The sequence below is a fragment of the Watersipora subatra genome, chromosome 8 (genome assembly GCF_963576615.1).
Source record: "Watersipora subatra chromosome 8, tzWatSuba1.1, whole genome shotgun sequence".
NCBI lineage: Eukaryota > Metazoa > Bryozoa > Gymnolaemata > Cheilostomatida > Watersiporidae > Watersipora > Watersipora subatra.
This window is the reverse complement of record NC_088715.1, coordinates 58,490,535-58,513,073: the sequence shown is the minus strand read 5'-3', so window position 1 is coordinate 58,513,073 and position 22,539 is coordinate 58,490,535. Positions and strand designations below refer to the sequence as shown.

General features: G+C 35.0%; 1 protein-coding gene across 1 annotated transcript in view; it reads right to left on the bottom strand.

Annotated features, from left to right (window-relative positions):
- The window catches only part of LOC137401560 (sodium- and chloride-dependent taurine transporter-like), a 33,707-nt gene extending 12,708 nt beyond the window's left edge, over positions 1–20,999 (bottom strand). Inside the window, exons 1-8 of the mRNA XM_068087981.1 lie at positions 20,881–20,999; positions 20,577–20,693; positions 14,915–15,046; positions 14,068–14,218; positions 5,190–5,339; positions 4,428–4,560; positions 2,574–2,708; positions 373–506 (exon numbers count right to left, since the gene is read on the bottom strand). Of these exons, the coding sequence (XP_067944082.1) occupies positions 373–506; positions 2,574–2,708; positions 4,428–4,560; positions 5,190–5,339; positions 14,068–14,218; positions 14,915–15,046; positions 20,577–20,693; positions 20,881–20,965 (1,037 nt within the window). The 5' untranslated portion in view covers positions 20,966–20,999. The remainder of the gene's footprint in view (positions 1–372; positions 507–2,573; positions 2,709–4,427; positions 4,561–5,189; positions 5,340–14,067; positions 14,219–14,914; positions 15,047–20,576; positions 20,694–20,880) is intronic.
- Positions 21,000–22,539: the final 1,540 nt, after the last annotated feature.

Here is a 22,539-nt window from a genome sequence, read left to right as displayed (position 1 = left end):
CCAACGTCTCAACCTCAAATATCAGACAATTACACAAGATTAAAGGCTAAGTAAAACTTTTGGCTGTTTCTTTAAGATGCAGTTTCATTGGTAGGAGTATGCTAGCCATACTAGTGCTTTTTCTAAAAGCGATGCATACTCATCATAAAGGAAAGCTATACTCATAGTAAGGGGAAGTTGAAGCTTTTCTTTTTTATCATTCCAATTATTAGAATAGTGGCAGCATTCAACTAGGTTATAAACTATAAGAATTAAAATGTAGCTGACAGCAAACAAACAAATGCTGACTGCCATAAACAATTCACACATTTTTTTCTTTGTTTCTAAAACAAGTTGGTGCTTATCTAACTCTATATTATAAAGAGAGGTTACCTGTTGACACAAGCAAAGATTATGGTGTCTCTGTAAGAGTTGTGGTGGAACTTGTTGAAGCTGCCGAGGGCTGTCGAAGCTCCAATACCAATAGAGTAGGAGAAGAATATCTGAGTGCCAGCGTCTACCCAAGTCTGGTGGATAGTTTAAAACAGGATGAGTATAAACAGAGTAGGTAAATAAGATTTTGTATAAAGTGATGGACAATATTTTCTGTAGCCTGCATGACGGTAAGAGCTTTGCTTTGTATAACTTGCCTTAAAAGATTGTATATATATTGGACATTAAATGTCCAATTGGACATAAACCATTAAATGTTCTTGAAAGTGTTTTTGTATGATACGCTTACACTTTTAAATATATGTAGTTCTGTACATGTTCGGATAAAAGAGAGAGCAAAAGGAAGGAGCAATGCATCATTGAACAAAATTAAACAGAGCATGAGTAGGCAACTCTAAAAATGTAAAATATGTAGAAGTTGCCAAAAACATAAAAAACTTGTGAGCTGCTATTTAAAACAAAATTGATTATGAACATTGTAAACACTACAAGAGGGTATCGTGTGGCACTGGATAACGACTTTTTAAGTTGATCTTCTTGAGCCAATGCCGATAAAAGCATATTAGGCGATGTGGAGAAAAACGAAGATTAACTAGAAAAATAAAGTGGGAATTCAATAGTATTTAAAAAGAAATTCTTGTGATATAAAGATGTTGAAGATATAGCAAGTGCAAGATGTTTATGGCTGGTGTGTTCAGTGGTTTCTGTTTGTGAGACGTAGTTAAGAAGTGAGTGGCTAAATGGGATTGTCTTTGTAATAATTTGTCAGAGAGATGTACAATAAAAGATAATATAGCATGCATTAAGATATACACTCGTACAGCCAAGATAGCATTAAACTATACAAGCATATGGGAGCTTTAATTCCTGAGGGAACAATTTTAGAAATTTCTCTATTACAGGCACAATGAGATGAAAGCTGACAGGAAACTGATCAGTTGCATTTGTCCCTACCAATTTGCTCTAGGAGCCATGTTAGCAGCCTTAGTGGACAATTGTTGGGTAAACTCTAGTTTCACTACTGTTATTTGTTAATATGCCCTTTATTAGCAAAAGAAAAAATAAGGCCTTGCATGGTTCTAAACAGCGGCTCAGCAACACCCTAAATAAATTAAACCTGTATTTAGCCTACTTGTAATCAGCAGTGATCAACCAATCATATTCAAGCACCCCTTTCATTACTCATTACTATTAAGAAGCTTGTGTGTAACAAGCATATGTAGTAGTTACTAGTTGATTGTAGTAAACAGATTAAAGATGAACGAGTTTGCACAATAGTTTAGTAGACTTTATCAGAAAGTATTGCTATGTTTCTATCAATTGCAACAGTTTCTGATGTTTGAGGGATCTGCCTGCCAGAATACTTCAAAATTGAAATTGACAAAACTTGATCACGGTTAAAACGCTCATAAAAATGTGGAAATGACATCACTAATTGCTATTGTTGCTATAGTTGATATCAGCCATTACGTTCAAGTTGTACCGTTAGGTATATTTATTCGGCCAATCTATTTACAACTATTGACCTCATAATCACACTTTCGCTTGATTTGAGCATTTTAACAGTGATCAAGTGGTGCCAATTTTAATCTTGAAACATCCTGTCAGTCAGATCACCTCAAACATCGCCAACAATTGTGAATGTCAAAAAAATACCGATACTTCATGATGAAATCTAGCAAAACTTTGTGTTAGTACATCTTTAAGAATAATTACGTGATTAAGTAAGTTTTGCCAAAGCTATTTTTAAAATGACTCAGTTTTGACAGAATATTAATGCAAGTGAGACAATTATTGCAAGATTCAACAGGGTCAAAGAACTCCATCAATAGACAACTACTAGTAAATAGAAATACTGCAACAATCAATGCTCTAGCATGAACCTGTGCACCTGATAGTAACTGAATGTTTGTTCCAATGAACTACTACCACATATGTACTACATATTAATACACACATTATGTATTATATAGAGTATGTTCTACATAGGGTATGTACCACATAAAGCACATGCTAGTTAGAATGAACTTTACACAGATTAAATACTACTACATCGTTTCAATTAATTTTGGCACAATCAGCAAGCCATCGGTTAAACCAGGAACACAGAAAAACGGCTAACAGTAATCTGTAAAAATTACCTGCATGCTTGCCAGTTTGGTGGCGTTAGGAGTCAAGTAAAACTTGATGCCAATCTCTGCGCCAGGTAGCATACAGTTTCTAATAAGAAGGATGATCATGAAAACATAAGGGAGTGTGGCTGTCACATACATAACCTGTAAGAGAGTTGGGTTAGTTAAACTATTAGCTGGCGAAATAGTGAACTGCTTGCTTGTTTACTAGCTAAGATATATCTACAAACTATTACAGAAGGCCTTGAAACTACAACAAACTATTAGAGCAGAACTTAGGCTATTTAAAACCACTCTGTCGTGTCAAACAGGATGACCTTTCCAGACAAACTTGGTAGCAATGCACTCATATGAAATATATTCACTCCTGCTATTCAACAAATTAAAACAAATCATGTAACCTATTCCATCACTCAGTTGAATACAGTCAGCGCTGACAACAGAAAGCTCTCAACCCCTAGGTTTTCATGAAGCGCATGATATGAAAGTTTAAGCCAATCCACAAGTTATTCGCATCATGGTAAAGGCGTAAATCTGCAAGCTAAGCAACTTTTGCTACTCACAAAACTTTATCAAATCCATCATGCTTGCGAATGATGGAAACGGCACTCGCGAATGATGTGCATTAAGATATTGCTCAGGCTATTCCATTTTAAACATTTTCACGCTTCCATAGTCTTTATTTTGTTTTGAACAGTTCCAAATGTTGCTAACCAGTGGCAGGACTGCATCGCTACTTATTAACCTATGGGAGTCAATAATTAGCAACACATCCTAGTTTTGTTACCAAAGCGCTGGTGTAAAATGCAATGCACATGCATTGCATTGTGCGAATGTCCATAGAAGCACTTCGAATGGCAACTCAACTTGCGCCCAACTCCAAACGCGCATCATGGGCATAGTGAACAAATTGTGAGCTCTAGTTAATTTACATCTATTATTTGTGCATCATGGGCATAGTGAAAAAATTGTGAGCTCTAGTTAGTTTACATCTATTATTTGTTTATTCAACTGGGGAAATTACTCTAGCGAGTAACAAATGGGCGTGAACTCCACAGTCATGTACTGTCAACAAACATTTTAGCTACGTGCTACATGAGTGCAAAATACATAGACTGAATATTACATAGAGTGTGTACAGCATAGAGTACTGCATAGAATATACTCTACATAGAGTGCATACTAAACAGAGTACATACTACATAGAGTATGTATTATTATATAGAAACTGTTTAGTCACATTTTATTTCAAGCACTTTGCAACTTTGTCCAGTCACTTTCTCCTATAAGTTCATAAACTTATACTCTCTAATATGTATCATATACTAGCCAAAACTTCAAGGCTTTTCACAGTGCTATATTGTATGCCATAGATACAGTAATAAATGCCCTTCTTCAAAATAAAAAAAACCGATACAGATCCAGCTACAGATCTAGCATTTACATTCTTATTAGAATATAACTTAAAACAGACACTGTTTCAGATATTTTGTGTTCTACTGTTTATTATTTCTTTCATAAAATGCCATATATTTATTCATTATTACATAAAAAAGAAAATAATATTTGAATTTAATTTAACTTGTAATGTCAGTAAACAGAAGTATTACACTGCATTCTTGGCCTATGATTGGTTGTAATAATTTTCATCAATGCAAATGAGAGTTGTAACACGTATTATTCACATTCTGCATGAAACAAGAAAACTGTTTGCCCATTTTGCCAGTTAAATCACACCACATGCTATTACTTGGTATTGTATTCTTACATTAGACCTTCATATTTTCGTATCTTTCACTCGAATTTTGTTACGTAAAGACCACCATAATATACCAATATACCGACATAGCTTCCATATTATACCTTTCCTGAGGTCTTTACACCCTTAGCTATGCAGGCAAAGACTATGATCCATGCTAGTAGCAGGCATAGACTTAGATCCCATTTCAATTGCCCAGCTTCCTGAATGCCAGATGAAATATTCAATACTCTGAACCTATAGCGTAACAGACAAAGGTAAATCAACAACAAGGGTTATAAATGGGAGGAGATAGAATGGATTATTTTGATAAGTTATTAGGATGGCTTGAGTTTCAACATCCAGGTTTTTGTGCTGGAGCTCAGCAGGTAATAAGAAATAGTTCGCTAAGTCATGTGAGCTTCTCAACTAAACATCATGATTGAGTGTTTGCATTTATATTTTAGTAGCATTCAACTTCTATATAACTTCCTATTACCTAGTTAATTGTTAACAGTTTGTATAGCGCATTGGCATATAGTCTATCTTTTATTTCTAACTATTAACAGATGCATGACATAACCCACTGTTAACAGATGCATGACATAACCCACTGTTCACAGTTACATGACATAACCCACTGTTAACAGATACATGACATAACCCACTGTTAACAGATACATGACATAACCCACTGTTAACAGATACATGGCATAACCCATAATGCGTGATATAGTCCACTATTTCTGTTCGCAAAAGAAAACATTTATTATGTGAAGTTATAGTACATTAGTTTGATGCACATCCACATATCTTCGTTTCAATGAAACAAAACATTAGGCATGGATAAGAAGGTTCTCCGTCTAAGATGAGAAATGAACACTTACATCCAGTATTCAGTAGCAGGATCTGTGTAGTAGTCCAATCGAGTTTCATTGCCGTAATAGCTTGTGTTACCATACACAGTTCCGTTCACTGTTATGTTAGCGAGTGCTGCAGTTGCATTGTACTTGGATGTGAACTTTGACCAATCTGTGCTGTAATACAAGTAAAATTTATATTGTTATAGTACATAAATAATAATAATGTTTGATAGCGTTGTTAAACTACTGACCTTCTAACCTTCTCAAGCTTCGATATTAAATCGACTCACTAATTCGTTGTTACCAACATTCTACACTGTCTGTCTGACCTTTTAAACCTTTTTAACAAAAACAGCAAAATACTAGCCGTTGGTAAACACTAGTTTATCTGTCAACTTATAGCTGTATTCTAAGATCCTGATTTTTTAGCTGACAGTAATAGTATATTTTAGGAGGTAATCTACAGTTATTTTGCAGGGCTGTGACATACATTATGTTTCCATGACCAGTTTGAGCCAATCCGCAGGAGATCCGCATCATGCAAACGGCAAAAATTCGCAAGTTTAACAGGTTTTGCTATTCGCAAATCTTGATCAGATTCATCATGTTTGCAAATGATAGAAACGACACTCGCGAATGATGCATTAAATAAATATAGTCTGCACATAATAGCGTGTTGTGCATAACACAAATCTTTATCGAATGTTTCATGCTTGCGATTGATAAAAAGGGCACTTGTGAACGATGGAAACGGCACTTGTGAACGATGCGCTTTCAAATATCATGCAGACTATTCCATTCTAAACATTTTCACACTTCAGTCTTTCTTATTTCGATTTTAGCAGTTCCGAATGTGCTAATGTTCAGAATGCTGCTAAGCGTGACAGGACTGTGGCTAACTATTGACCTGTAGGATCGATAATTAGCACGAACTCTGCTATTTTTAACGAAGCCAATCTAGCGTTAAATGCTGCAACTTGCAAATGTCCAGTGAAACAGGGTAATGCGACTTGCCCACAACTCCAAATGTGCAGCATGCTGTGTCATGGAAACAAGATCAAAGCCAGCCTACAGTTACTGTAGTTCATGCTTGTTGATAACAATGAGTACTGCACTCTAATAGTGTCTTTCGAATATAATGTAGACAAAAGTAAACCCTTGATCGCTTGTTAAAAAGTTTTAGCTTTGCTATAAGCTGAATAAGTACTTGTCAAACAACTCTGAGAATAACTGTTGGCAATAACTTTGTTCAGCTTTGGAGTGCTACATATGTTTTTAGTTGTGTGCTTATAGTTACTTCATCAGAGAGCAGCCGTAACCTAGAACCCCCTGACCTGTGAATGATAGGTTAATGTTAAATTCCACAAAAGTTCACTTCAACTGGGGAGGATTTCAGTTGTAGAGATTCCCTCAACCCTGGACTCAGACATATCTGGCCTAGATCACAGAGCCTTTGTTTGTAAGAAAATTCTCTTAGAAACATGCACAGCTTCTGTTTCCAGTAAGCTAAGCAGAGATCATACTCCCTCTTTGACGGACTCGGAGTCGAAGTCGGGAGTTGGTACTAGTCAAAGTATATTGGACTATCTGCATCACATTCATTAATTTCATTCACACATAGACCACAATCAGTCAGCTTAATGTGCAAAAGTTATCCCCTTTATTTGATAAAAACAGAAAAAAACATTAAAACAAATAAATTTTGAATGTGACTTATTGGTTAACATGCAGCTACAGTTGAGAAACTAGTATATATTCTCTACATGTAGAGACTATGTGCATCTGGTATAGGTATCCTATATATTCTATACGTGTAGAGTCTGCGTATCTGGTATATATATTCTTTATTTGAAGAGACTATGTGTGTCTGGTGTATATATTCTCTACATGTAGAGACTATGTGCATCTGGTATAGGTATCCTATATATTCTATACATGTAGAGTCTGCGTATTTGGTATATATATTTTATACATGTAGAGTCTGTGTATCTGGTATGTATATTCTCTACATGTAGAGTCTGCGTATCTGGTATATATATTCTTTACTTGAAGAGACTATGTGTGTCTGGTGTATATATTCTATACATGTAGAGACTATGCGCATCTGGTATATATATTCTCTACATATAGAGTCTGCGTATCTGGTATATATATATTGTATACATGTAGAGTCTGTGTATCTGATATATATATATTCAATATATATTAGTATAGTATATAAAGTCAATATATACATTGTATATAGTATATATATATATATGTATATATATATATATATATATATATGTATATATATATATATATATATAAATATATATATATATATATGTGTATATGTATATATATATATCTATTCGTTTGCAATAGTTTTGCAGTGAATAGAGTACATGATGGTATGTGACAACTTGTAGAAGGTTTCGCTTGGTAATGGTTCCTCTTTCACATCTTTAAAACCGAGTGTGTAAATCTTTGTAAATGCCTATAGACTGAAATAACTGATTGATTTTTATTTAGCAGGTGAGTTTGAAAATCCCGTTAGAGCTAAAAAAATATTTCATTAGATTTGTTGCAGATCTGCATCTAATAGATAGAGTAATTATCATGTGAATTGTTTGTAATCAAAAGTGGTGTTTGGAGGACAATTCCGAGTTAATCGTTTCACATAAGCATCGATATTGCGCATTGTTTACTCAGTCAACGACATATTTCATTTAACATGCACCACAGAGGAGCAGACAAAGAATCTGTACGATCTCCCAAGGTTAAAGTTTAACTTGCAACAAAATTCACATTACAGTTATTTAGGATCAAAAAATTCACCATGTCTTACTCTGCTGTGTTGTAGGTGCAAAATATGTGGAAATGTGATTACAAGCTCTTAAAAGCTCAAAAACAAAGAGTTAATCACGAAAACGCTGTAGTTTAGAATCTCTTTATTTCGATGCCGTACTCAAACATTGTGGTTATTGTTTTGACACGTGAAGTGAAATTAAAGGCCAATAAAAGGCTCAATATAAAACGTCTCTTAGCACTAGTTTATGACAAACACTTCAGGTTCTACTAGTAAGCCCTTATGAAATATAGATGCTTGCTACTTTACAGTTTCCTTTCAGCCTGGTCTAATCATCTAGTCGTAATCTGATCATGTGACCCGTACTTTCTGCCAAAGGGCGCGAACAATTTCTGCAGCGTTTTTCGACTATCACAGGTGACCAACAGGTTCGTCATGTTCATCAGATGATGATATGCACTCCTTCGAGAGAAGGTTAAAAAATTAAACGAATTTTTACTGTAGGTTTTAAGATATCAATGCTGAAAGTGACAGCATTACAATGATAATAAAATAGACGCGGAAGGACAATAGGCGTGGTTTTATTGAATGTGTGAAGTACATTTGTGAAAATATTTCAACCAATGAGGTTGCATGAAATTGTAAACAGAAGCCATCGTGTTCAACTGCATCCCATGAGCCATTTTGGAAAGGGATTCCAATTTACGGCGTTTTCGTGATGGCTGCGATTAACTGTTCGTTTATGAGCTTTTAAGAGCTTGTAATCACATTTCCACATATTTTGCCCCTACAACACAGTAGAGTAAGACATGGTGAACCTTTTGATACCAAATAATAGTAATGTCAAGTTTGTTGCAAGTCAACATTTAACTGACAAACTCGCGCGTTTTCAAGGGTCACTCACATCAAATATCAAAAGATTTTATCAGAAAGGAAAGATATTGTTCTATCATTTGAGATTGTGCTTGTTGTTTGAGATGATCTGACTGCCAGGATTTTTTAAAATAAATGTCACCAAAACCTGATCACAATTAAAACGCACAGAAGAAAGCTTTGAAAATTTGACATGAGTGACCTTTTAAATTGTGTGGAGGCAGCGGATGAGAAGAAGGTCAAGAAGTTCTTATGAAAGTCGTTCGTTCACTGTAAGCCACAAAATCACATCTGTTTATGACTCTAGCTAACTTCGCAAGCGTGGCCTTTTATTGTTTGGTGGAATGTGTCTTTCTACTTATAGAAACTGTAAGCTGAAGATCTGAAATGATAGCCATACAAATCTGCTATTGTCATTGATGTCATCTCATTTTTATTGATGTCAGCTGTTGTAACATTAAGCAATAATTTGCTCCAGGCAAGTATGGTGCGAGTGTTGTCTTTCTAGTTTCAGAGCGTTTTCAATGACCTGCGAATTTGTGTAAGCAATCTCCCGAGCCCGATGCCTTCATAGCTTACTGCAATCAGAGGCTGTGTTTTAAAGAGCCATTGTTACACAGACAATGGCTCTGTGAGTTTGGCTGGACATGTCCGAGTCCAGTGGCAAGAGAACCACACGACTGGAAGCATCCAGTTGCAGAGACCAATTAAGTTTGATGTCATTTCTTTTACTGCCAGGGGCCTTTTGGGATGTTGAATCCCAACCTGTTGTTTGCAGGTCAGGGGTTCCACACCACTAGACCACAGTTGCTAGTGAAAAAGGAGCTGAATGCATTTACAAAACAGTAGAAGCCAACACCTCTTTGGCTTTAAAGGCGAAAAGGCATTATCTTCCCATAGAATCTGAATGTTTAGTTCCCATAGCATGGCAAATATTGCAGTTCATATTACTGCTTCAGAGAGGGCTAGCACTTATGTAGTGTTTATTCTATAGAGAGAGATTCGCTCTCACGCTCATCATCACCACAAATCTAACAAGATAATGCTATCAACAGTAACTCAAGTATTAGCATCTAATTAGCTGAATTCATCTATCAATATAGAAGAGTGTGAGAATCTCCCCCACTGCCATTCACATATTAGCTGAGACACTCCACTACCAGTGTGAATAAGTTATGTCCTTGAGATGTGAATAAGTTATGTCATTGTAGGAGAATTTGCCAGTTTTGTGTAATAACACATGAATTTTAGCCAATCCGAAAATAGACAGGAATTGCCACAGTGCATGCTTAAGAGGCTGTTGGAATTGGAACTGGTGAAATTGGAACTGGTGGAATTGGAACTGGTGGAATTGAAACTGGTGGAATTGGAACTGGTTGAATTAGAACTGGTGGAATTGGAACTGGTGAAATTGGAACTGGTGAAATTGGAACTGGTGGAATTGGAGTAGAAATTAGTAAGGTCCTAGTAACTACTAACATAAAAAAACTAAATTTATAATAATATATTAACATCACACCATTTTTTCATCTCTCTGATCACATAATGTTTGAAACACTAGGTTATTGTGCAATGAAACTGGTTCAATTCTGAAAACTAAAACTCTGTGTGCCACTTTTACAGGCGCACAACTAAAATGGTTTACAATTTTTAATTAGTTCAAAAAAGAATGGGATTTGTTATCATCAAAAAAAAAATAATTTCTTTTGACATTTTTCTCTTTGATTTTGTGTGCAGTTTCGCTGAAAATAAGATACATTTAAATTTACAAAAAAGATTATTAATTTGCTATTTTTAACATTTTTGTTTTGGTTTTTCAGCTTTGTTGAAGTTAAACCTAATTTTAAATTTACAAAAAAAAACAAATAATTTTTTTTAATTTTTTATGTTAGTACATAGCTTTGCTAAAAATAGTAATAGCTTGAATTTTCAAAAAAAAATTTTTGATTCTAACATTTTTATCTTAGCTTTCGTAGATTCAGTGAAAATGGTGATAATTTTTAATTTATAAGACAAGCCCAGCCGTCTCTTAAAACAGCTGGGTACATAATGGTCTCAACCAGATGATGCATTTTTTAGTAAATATCCCTAGAATGAGACACTTTCGCTAGGCTTCAGAAATTTTCTTACGCTGCCGGAGCAAATGAAAAACTTAAAACTATTTGTAACCAAATTGTAAAAAGCTATAAATCAGTGATATATAAAAGTCACAACAGTACCAGTATTTCTCATTACAAGACTAAACAGTATAAATTATACAAAATTAATTCAAAGAGAAGTATTCCTGCGCTTGTACTCACACATCCACCATATTGGTTACATAGTATAGAGAGCTGTCTAATGTACTCACACATCCACCATATTGGTTATATAGTATAGAGAGCTGTCTAATGTACTCACACATCCACCATATTGGTTATATAGTATAGAGAGCTGTCTAATGTACTCTAACAGACTATCCTGTATACCCAACTATTCACATCATAGTTTCATCCACAAACTAAAACCGCTGAAACCACTAAAACCATCTTGTTGCTCTATAGCTAGAACTCCTTTAAATCATAAAAAGTCTTTGCATACTAATGAGTTTCCATGTTATTAATAATTTTCCTTTCTCATTTGCCTGGTTTGATTGTATCGATATAGACTGGTGAAATACAAGTTAAGATGAAGCCTAAATATTTAATGTTTTTGCTATTATCACAACACTAATCAGTGTAAGGAAAATATATTGCTTGCATTGGCTAGTAGCAGGGTGTATTTACATTGACTGCATAACCTTTGACCTCTCAAGTGCTCGCTCCACAGAAAGTCAGCTTTTCATAATTTTAAGCTGTTGTAAGATTTGTATGTCCAACTTTTAACACTGAGTACAAAGTTAGCTAGTATTTCTTTTATGTATTCATATTTCCCATGCTAAACACGTTGTATTATCACTTACAGTTTTAATTGAGCCAAACTTACATGAATATCTGCATATAATACTTGTTGGGCTACACGGAGTTTGTAACCATATGAATGCCATAATAGAGTATTATTAAAATTTTGGCAGCTGACATTTTTAACACTCGTAGCGTCATATAGCAGAAGTTAAATACTTTATTTATACATTTATTTGTATTTATTTAAAAATAGAATCAATTTAATTAAATTGCATTTTATTGCATCATATTAATATTGTATTACTATTACACTCAGCTAAATTATATTACATTTTAAAATACTATATTAATTTGTACTATATTATAATGTCCTATATTATCCCAGAAGAAATGTTCTATTATAATCAATTATTTACATTGCATTATATCATGCTACATTATATATATATATATATATATATATATATATATATATATATATATATATATATATTCTAGTATATAAATATTATAGTATATATTATTATATTATACTACACTATATTTCACCATACTGTATTACACTGTTTTATATTATAATATAGTTTCAGCTAACATTTTCAATAAGAGCCTTTAGTTTTCTTGCCTATATCTTATGTGGTTTTCATTCTACTGAAAGTCTTTTAAATAGACAACCTTTCTGCTTTACTCCAATTAAAAAAGAGACACCCAAACCACAAAGCATTAGTAGTACCTTTGACCTTTACCAAAATATAATGGCTTATTTTGCCATTTATCGTATCAGATTACGCTGAATCATCTGAATGAAGCATTTTATTCAGATTTTAATCTATTTAAGATTTATTTTATCTTAGGTATATTTTATTCTACCTTTCAGTGTCATTGTTGGGCTGTCATTTCAAGAAACCCACATATATAGCCAATAAATCAACCAGACCAACATAAGCAATGAGTATATGTGACAGAATTCGACACTGGAAAAACCAGTTACGTAACACGGTAGTAAGAGCAGTTAATTTTCATCCTACTATCAAAGTAACAACTGGTATTTCAGAATTTAGTGCAGGAATACCTATTTTTCAAGATGTTAGCATGAAGACATAGAAAGTTCGAAAATACCTCCGACATAATAACAGGTTTAACAAATGAAAGAATGAACATCTACAGACAATGTTCCATCTTGGTCGTATACAGAGCAATCAGTGACATTGAAAAAATAATGGTAATTCCTGACTGTCACTGACTCACATCTATTTGTAACCGACTGCTCTCTTTTGTAACTGACCAGCCCTATACAACTAACCACGCCTTCTACAACAGACCACACCCTCTACAACTGACCACACCATCTACAACTGACCACATCCTCTACACCAGACCACACCATCTACAACTGACCACACCTTCTACAACAGACCACACCTTCTACAACAGACCACACCTTCTACAGCCGACCACACCCTGTACAACTGACCACATCCTCTACAACTGACCACATCTTCTACAACTGACTACACCCTCTACAACTGACCACACCTTCTACAACAGACCACACCCTCTACAACTGACCACACCTTTTACAACAGACCACACCTTCTACAACAGACCACACCTTCGACAACAGACCACACCCTCTACAACTGTATACACCTTCTACAACAGGCCACACCTTCTACAACAGACCACACCTTCTACAACAGACCACACCCTCTACAGCAATTATGAAAATTTGTTACTTTTAAAATTGAGTAGTATTGTTTCAAGTACAATTATTGAATATTGAATAGCTTTGAACAATTAATGAATATAAAGCTGTTATTAACAACAATTTCACTTCTTTGTATTGGCTAGTTTGTAAAAAATTTAAAGCTCACAAATCACTCATATAACACTCATATAGCATGCATATAGCGTGCATACAGTGTGCATACAGTGTGCATACAGTGCGCATACAATGAGAACGAAGCGCCCATACAGTAAGCATACATCACTCATATAGCGAGCATGCAGTGCTCATATAGTGAGAGTACAACAATCATACCGAACTAGCATAGCATTCATAAAGCTTGAAAATCAAAACTATTTTAACCTATAGCTAATAAGCTATGAAAATTCAGAAAAAGGTAACATAATATTTATACAGTGGGTCTCTTACTATGGTCATAAGTTTTAACACTCTTATTGTCACATATGTTACTCAGACCACAGCAATCATATGCATTCAAAATTAAATATGCCGGTTTTGCTGCCATGTCTCTAATAATAGGCCTATACTGTTGCTATAGCATCTCTTCCCATCACCTCTACTACAAGCAGGTCAAGCCAATACCAGCTTCATTTAGCTCTATACACTCACGTGCAATGTTCGGTATTCCAGTCATGGTCACAGTGACTCCAGGGTACAACCTTACTGAAGGAGGCAAAAAGATAGTAAAGGGCCCAGCTGAGGATCACATTGTAGTAGCAGTTCAACAAGAATAGGATTATTGTTGTAGCAAAGCCAATGCCTGCAATATGATACCTGCCAGCATTAACTGGTAGCAGTGAGGTGTCTACAGTTTGCCTAATGTAGCCAATGCCTGCAATAGGACACTTGTTGTAACCTGTCAGCATTACCTGGTAATAGAGCAATGCCTACAGCTAGTATAATATCCTCAATGCCTGCAATAGGACATCTATTATAACATTTCCACATGAACCAGTAACAGAGCAACACCTGGTACAGCATATGCTAGTTATACAGACACCTGACTCATAGTGTCAGCATTGCTCAGGAACAAAGAGATAAAAAAACTGTTACATACAAAAAGCAACAAACTTTAGGTAATTAAAAGCAATAATCAAATACTCAAAAGAATTTGTACAAGTCTAACCTACTGTAGTCAAAGCTTATACTAAAGTCTAACCTACGGTAGTTGAAGCTTATACTAAAGTCTAACCTACTGTAGTCAAATCTTATACTAAAGTCTAACCTACGGTAGTCAAATCTTATACTAAAGTCTAACCTACTGTATTCAAAGCTTATACTAAAGTCTAACCTACTGTAGTCAAATCTTATACTAAAGTCTAACCTACGGTAGTCAAATCTTATACTAAAGTCTAACCTACTGTATTCAAAGCTTATACTAAAGTCTAACCTACTGTAGTCAAAGTTTATACTAAAGTCTAACCGACTGTAGTCAAAGCTTATACTAAATGAATACCTATGAAGAGAGGACTGATGTTCCAGACCTTGATTCCACCAGCAGACATAAACTGCCCAATGGAGACCTCCAAAAGGAACATTGGTATTCCAGCCAAAACCACCATGATGAAGTAGGGCAAAAGAAAGGCGCCTAAAGACAGAACAGGGAGCAGTAGGCTGCGATCTGGTACATTTTAACTGTGTGGGCATTTTAGCACCAGACATCCAAGCTAGTTAGTTATTAAATAGCTCATATCAAATTCTCTATTAGTGGTCAAATGACATGCGATGATGGCTGCAGGTCATCACGCAGATGCCACAGACATGCGGCTAGTAGTGATGTTGCAAATATCAGCTCAGTTGCCATACAACCTGAATTAATGTATCAATTAAACCATTGAAATAGTTGTTGACTAGAAGCATCTTTCTATTTCTCTATCGAGCTTCCTTAAACCATAACTGTCACGTTCAACTTTTATTGTATATTTTAGGTAAATCAGACAAGCTGATTCCGATTTTGTACTCAAAATAAAGATTGGTCCACTAACCTTCAAAGTCATTTAGGCTTTTTTAAAGCGTTTCAATATCCGTTTCGAAAACAACATAATCGGCATTACAAGCTCCACCCATAAATATGTGACGAAACCTAGCTTTTTCAGGAACGGAAGTTAGGAATGTTTAGTCCGATTTAGAATAATAGAGATGGGTGTTTTAAAATCCATTATTATCTAAATCCAGCCTGTAAAATAATTTCAGTTTTTTATGAAAGGTATATAAACTATTTAAAATTGCTCGTAGCTTGTTACATGATGTTTAAATGGGCTGAACGCCGAGAAAAATGAGCTCAAAAAGCCCGGTTTTATCATAAGCTAGCGCTGTTATCGAGCTTTTTTTAAATATGCAATGCTAAATAGCTTATCTACCTTTCAGAAAAGACTGATATTATTTTTAAGGCTGAATTTAGATATTAATGGATTTTAAAACACCCATCTCTATTATTCTAAATCGGTCTAAACATCCCTACGTAACATCTGTTCTTAAAAAGCTAGGTTACGTCACGTATTTATGGGCGGAGCTTGTTGTGCCGATCGTGTTGTTTTCGAGACCGGTGTTAAAACGCTGTAAAAAAGCCTTCATTACTCTGAAAGTTAGTAGACTAATCTTTATTTTGAGTAAAAAATCAGAATCAGCATGTCTGATTTACCTAGTAATTACGATAAAAGTTGTTCGTGACAATTATGGTTTAATGTTAACAGTGTGAGAAAGGTAATAACCCTCACCCTTTGATAAAGAAGGCTCATTATTCGCTAGCCTTATAACAACAGCAACAAAAGCAAGTCAAGCTTCAATGAGTGCATCTTCCATTTCTTCACTTATCTAGGTAGCAGAGAAACTGTCCGTAGTAAGATGATATAGCCCTGTGTGCTTTCCATTTTATTGCTTGAAACCAGGTCCGTATTCACTGGGGCGGCTGGCCAGCTGAGCCGCCCCAACTTTTTAGGATTTTTTGGCAGCTAAGTACAGTCAAACTAGGATAACTCGCCCTCGGATAAAATGTAACATTTCATCTCAAACACAAGGTTAATTCGAACAGATTTGTTTGGTCCGTTTCCACATAATGATAAATTTTTTTAGATAACTCGACCTCAACATCATTAACTCGAACAGTTATTTGCCCAACGGCTACGGGAACGGTTTTTATCACTTTCTTCCAAGCCATTGAGATAAACGTCAACTTTTAATAGTTTTTGGGCGTCATTATTATCATCATCGGTAAAATATTGTTGTTAACGATTTTTATAAAGGTTTGCAAAAGGTCAAGTTTTAACAAACATCCGTTTGGCAATGACCCAACGAAAGCGTAGAAACCATTGAACTTAAAACCCCTGAAATGGCAATCACCTGACTTTTACGTTGATAGTGATACGTAACGTATGCACCATATTGGAGAACTAATCGAATGCTAGTTCCGTTTGTGAACAAATGGTGAAAAATGACAGAAATGTACATGTTGAATAGTTATTTTCTAGCTGGGTGTTAATGAAAACTCTTCCTACACAACGTTTAGAGTGTCCTGATAAAAGAAAACCTATTTATAACATATGGAGTGGGATATATCAGATAAGTAGATGTAAAATAGATTTTCGTTGACCATGTTATTCATACAAACTGTTGTATTACAGGTGCATAAACCCAGCAAATGATATATCCAGGCAAATAACAACTGTTCCATTATATTAAAATTTATATTACATATGCATAAATGCATATGGAAAAACTTAGCACATGAAGCATTTCGATAAAAACAACACATAGGTATGCTTCTCTCTCTTACATAAATTATTAGTAGTAATCTCAGTAGTCTGTTCAATTGATTCAGCGGAGTATTAGTGATCTTCCATAGCTGTTAAATCTGAAATTAGATTTCCTTCTCACATCGAACACAATGAAATTAACTCAAAACGTAACTGAAAATGGTGTAGGCCGGATTTTCGTACTCGCAAATGACCTCTGCCATTCCAGGGGTTTTGAGTTCAATGGTAGAAACCTTCGAATGAACTTAAAATAAAATCGGCAAAATTCAACTTTGTTGAAACGCTCAAAAGAAAAAGATTTCTTTTTTCTGAGCGTATTAACTGCAGTCAAGTTTAGCCTATGTCAATCTGAAAACGTCATGGTAGTCACATCACCTAAAACAAATAAATCTCAAATAATAGAAAAAATGTTTATACTTTCCGATAAAATTTTTTAAAACTTTACATGAGATGCCCGGTTGAAGCCCTACATGAAAGAAACTTGTTGGGGGGCTGACACCGCCCCCTCCAAACACCCATATGCTCATAATTAGTCGCCTAACATTAGCAACCGGGGAATACAGGCCTGCTTGAAACCAATTTTAATTGACCAAACCTATTGATTGGTCAGTAGGTATTATACATGTATTTTCAAATATCAGTATTCTATCAGTCAATCTTGCGCATGTGCTGCATACCAATTACAGCTTGCAATACACTGGTGAGACATCTGCAACTTCCTATTCATGTATATGAGGTAGAGATGGTCATGGTTTTTTATGTAATTCTGGTTGGTCAACATCAAATGGCTAGTTTTGGCATATTTGACAGTTTATTACTACCTAATTTATTTTTTTGTGGTTTCAGCCATTAAAAACTATTGCATTAGCATATTAATTTCAAAACGCAACTTTGTTTTCAAATATTTAAAATTTATTCCTTTATGATTTTAGCAATTTTAGCAATAACAGTCAAGTATGATGCTATTTAATTGCCAAAGTAACAGGTATTAGTCATTAGGGATAGTGTTAGTCATAGGTGTTAGCCATAGATATAGTGTTAGTCATAGGTATAGTTACTGTAGTAGTCATTAGGTATAGTGTTAGACATTAGTTATAGTAGTAGTCAATAGGTATAGTATTAGTCATTAGCTAGAGTATTTGTCATTAGGTATAGTATTAATCATTAGATATAGTATTTGTCATATGGTATTAGTCATTAGGTATAGTATTTGTTCGAGGTAATAGTATTTTAATTACTATTGGCCACATTTTATTAGATTTAACAAGTCCTTAAAAGTCAAACATCAGCAAATGTATAATATTTCTTGACATCTGTTAATATATCTATAAAAAATTGGTTATGTTGGTATGATGAAAGGGCTACTTCCCTTTATAAAGCACAACCTCCTATCATCATAAAATATTTGTATTCACTTGAACAGAAGAAACCATCTCAGGCATGTCGCAATGTGGTAGCTATTGCCAATAGAAAAATATATACATGTATATATATATGTTTTGTTTTATTGGCGTTAACTATCATTTTGGGACAATCATGCATGAGATGGTAAGTATATATATGTATATACACATATTGGTATATATACACATATAGGTGTAGATACATATACATGTATATACCGGTAACAATCAACACAAGTCATTTACAGAAAGGCACAGTATTGAGAACGGCTTAGATCTCGAGGCTTTGCGGAGGGCTCAAACTTTCAAGTCTTTGGTAAGAGACCCCAGCTTGGGTAGACATTACCACTCCCTTGGTTAAAGACAGGGTAAAAAATAATTTATATGTAATGTATATGTAAAGTTTGCAAAACACAAAATCTACAAAAATAAACCAGTTCTTAGGATGTATACGTACAGCACTTATTATCGCTTGCCATAAAAAATGACTGTAGAACAACTTGATTGACCTGTTTACAAAGACAATAAAACAGCTGCCTTTTCTCACGAGTCGCCAAACATTTAATGAGTTTTTCAGGCCTTTACATTTGCCATGGTGGTCGTTCAATAAACATTTTTTACTCATTTCACCTATAAACTGTCATCAGACATTATTTCGAAAGAACTACACAAAAGACTGTCTGACACCTGGCTCGATCAAGTCAGTTGCGTGTGTGCCATTGACAAACAAACATTATTCTAACGATATTACGGACAAGAAACTTATATGTATATTCTGGAGTATGGCAGAGGTATGTTTTGTGTTTACTTGTCTTTTATCTAATATTTTTGGTTATAACATTTGATATCACGTAATTTACGTAACATTTTCTGATTCAGACAGCAATTTTGCTTTAAAGATTGTGAATCAATTTGTTTTTTAAAAACCTTTCAGGTTTCACAGTCGGTTGGAAATAAAGTCACAGTCAACAAAGATCTAACCACCGTTGTACTTTGGGAAGTACTCTAAATACAAATATACACACACGCATGATAAATAACTTCTAAAGTTCAAAGAACTTTATAGTATATATAGAGTGATAAGCAAAAGATTTAGGATGGAACAATGGCTAATCATACTGCAGACACAATCTTACACACTTCTAGTTGGATAATCTTAAAAGATAATCCCCCTAAACTGGTTATCAAAAGAATGCTATAAATGTAGAAAAGTAATGAAAGTAAGAATCTACTCAGTCAGGTTACAACTCGGTTAGAACAGGTCTAAAGTATGTTTCATGGCTTTGATTGCATCTCAATCAGAATTTTTCCTTGTCCTATAGCATCAAGTTTTGAAATCTTTTATTGCATTTGCAAAACTTAAATGCAAAAAAAGTTTGAAACTTTCCCCACTTTGCCTTAATATGTACTCCAATTTTCCTAGATTCCATTGTTGCATCTAATCCTATTAAATATCGGAAACTCGTGCATAAATATACATAAATAAAATTAGGATCTATCTACTCCAAAGACTTACAGAGCAATATCATATGTAGATCGAAACTTTAAAAAGAAATACTAGAATCAGACTGGGTACATTCTGAAGATTTCAAAATATATAGTTTTCCATGTTTTTGATGAAAGCTAGCAAAAATATGATACATGTACTTCACATATAAATATCTCATTTTCAGAAGCTTATCCAAGTTTTAATATAAATAATATCTTTTACAGATATAGGCACTTTTTAACTTGTCAAAAGGTCAGCTGCTTGCATTACTGTATCAGAATACAGAGTTCTGAAATACCAAGGCTATGCCGGAAATATTCCCAAGAATGTGCCATACCAAAGCTAATCAAATGAATATGACTGGGTCAAGGGTCAGTGAGAAAGATTTCGCTTTAAGAATAAAACCCTGGATCCATTTTAGAGCTTCTCCCTAAATCCTCTTGCAATATTTGTACATCAAAAATCCAAGTTTACCTCCACCATTCTTGTAGCAGAGATATGGGAACCTCCAGACATTGCCAAACCCGACAGAGTACCCAACACAGGCCATCAAGAAGTCTATCTTGTTGTTGAATGTCTCCCTTTTATTACCTTTAAAATAAATATTTCAACTGGAGTTAAAATTAATTTTTCTGTTGTTACTAAACCACGAGGTCAGTTGTAGCACCTCATTTTTAAACAGGTTAAATAATAATTTTTTAACCCAAACTGTTCAATAAATATTAAACTTTAGAGCTCGGCGTGATTTACTAATTCTTAAATATATCCAGTCACTTACCTGTTTTACCACTTTCAGGATCAGGTGAAACCGCAGAGCCATTTTCCTCTGAAGATTGTAAAGCAAAACTATCACTTTTCTCCATAGTGCAGCCCTAGCTCTCCGCTCAACAGTTTCGGCCACAATGATGCCAGCTCAAGCCATGACCGGCCAACCATACAGTATGATTGGCCTATCAGGCTATCAATAGTAGGCATAATACTGATTGGAAGCGAGCGGCTCTTTAACCGCTAGAGAAATTGAAGATGATGTGCAGTAGATGATAGACAGTAGCAGTGGTAGCAACTCATCGCATCACGGCATAAACTCTGTCTAACTACAAAAATAGGGTCTAAATAGATATGCTGTCCTGCATGCCTGAGCACCTAATGACCATGTCAATTTATAAGGCACCCTGGGTATTCGGTTAGTACTCGTGATGAAGAAGTTAGCACTTATTTTTAACAGTCCAACTTACTGTTCCATGGTTTCAGATAGTGGATAAATATATCGTAATTAAACCACTAAATTTACCTGTCAAGTACTGTTACCGAGTCACAAGTCATGATAGCGGTTGGCGAAATCACAAACTGCTGGACCTAGAATCTTGATTTTATACTTTACTAGTACGCTGACAGTCTCAGCGTAGTGTAGGTTGTACAATAATAGCTCTGCGAGACATTTACATTTGTGATATCTGTACAACTATTGTACAACTCAGTATGGTAGTAGCCAAGTGGTGCAGATGGTAGCATGGCTGGATAGTAAGCAGACAGCTAGATTTCAAACCCAGTGTGATGCAATCTTTTTTCACATCCAGTCGTGGCTTCAGACAGACGGACAAACACGGCTCTTATTATAGTAAAGACTAGTATACTAGTAGTCCCATGCACTATGAGAGATCATCATGTGTAATAACTATGTGCACAATTATTCCGTCACGTAGTAAAGTGATAAAGTAGTGCTGTTACTAGTGTTCATGGCTGCGAAACCAAATAGCTGAGTTGAATTCCTGTGACATGTGTTTTTTCCTACTAATATAAGCATGGTTTCGGACAGACAGATCTCTTACAACAATAAATATTTCAGCCACAAAACTCTCAAGCACTATTCTCATTTCTTAACTTCTGTAATCTGCACACACGTCAGATTCCTGAAAATTTACATCTCATACAATGCACATATAGTTTTCTTGGCAGAATATTTTCTTACAGAAATGTTCCAATGAGACGAAATTCTTCAGTCAACAAACTGCCCCTTGCTTTCAAATACCCAAACGCTAATCAAAGTGTGCAAATTCGGTCAACATTCATTGATCGATATTTTTGCAGTAATCTGCAACTTTCACACAACCAAACAGACTCCAAGACACGAGGCCATGTTTCAGGTTTCCTGGCAGTACTAGTAGACTAACTTCCATATGGCAAGGTCATCTAGATCCTTATCTAAAATACTGGAAGCTTTTGGAGGAATTTCCGATATACAAACGATTGGAAATTCTTTAGAATAAATGTGCACATGCATGCTCTAAGCCTCATCAGATGTTGATTACAGGAAAGGCAACCCAGCTGTAAAAACTCGAGCTGGAATAGTTGTAAAACAATAAAACCTTGGCAAGACAAGAGGTTGGTAAAACAAAACATGTCAGTGTTTAAAATAATGACCTTGACATAATTTGCT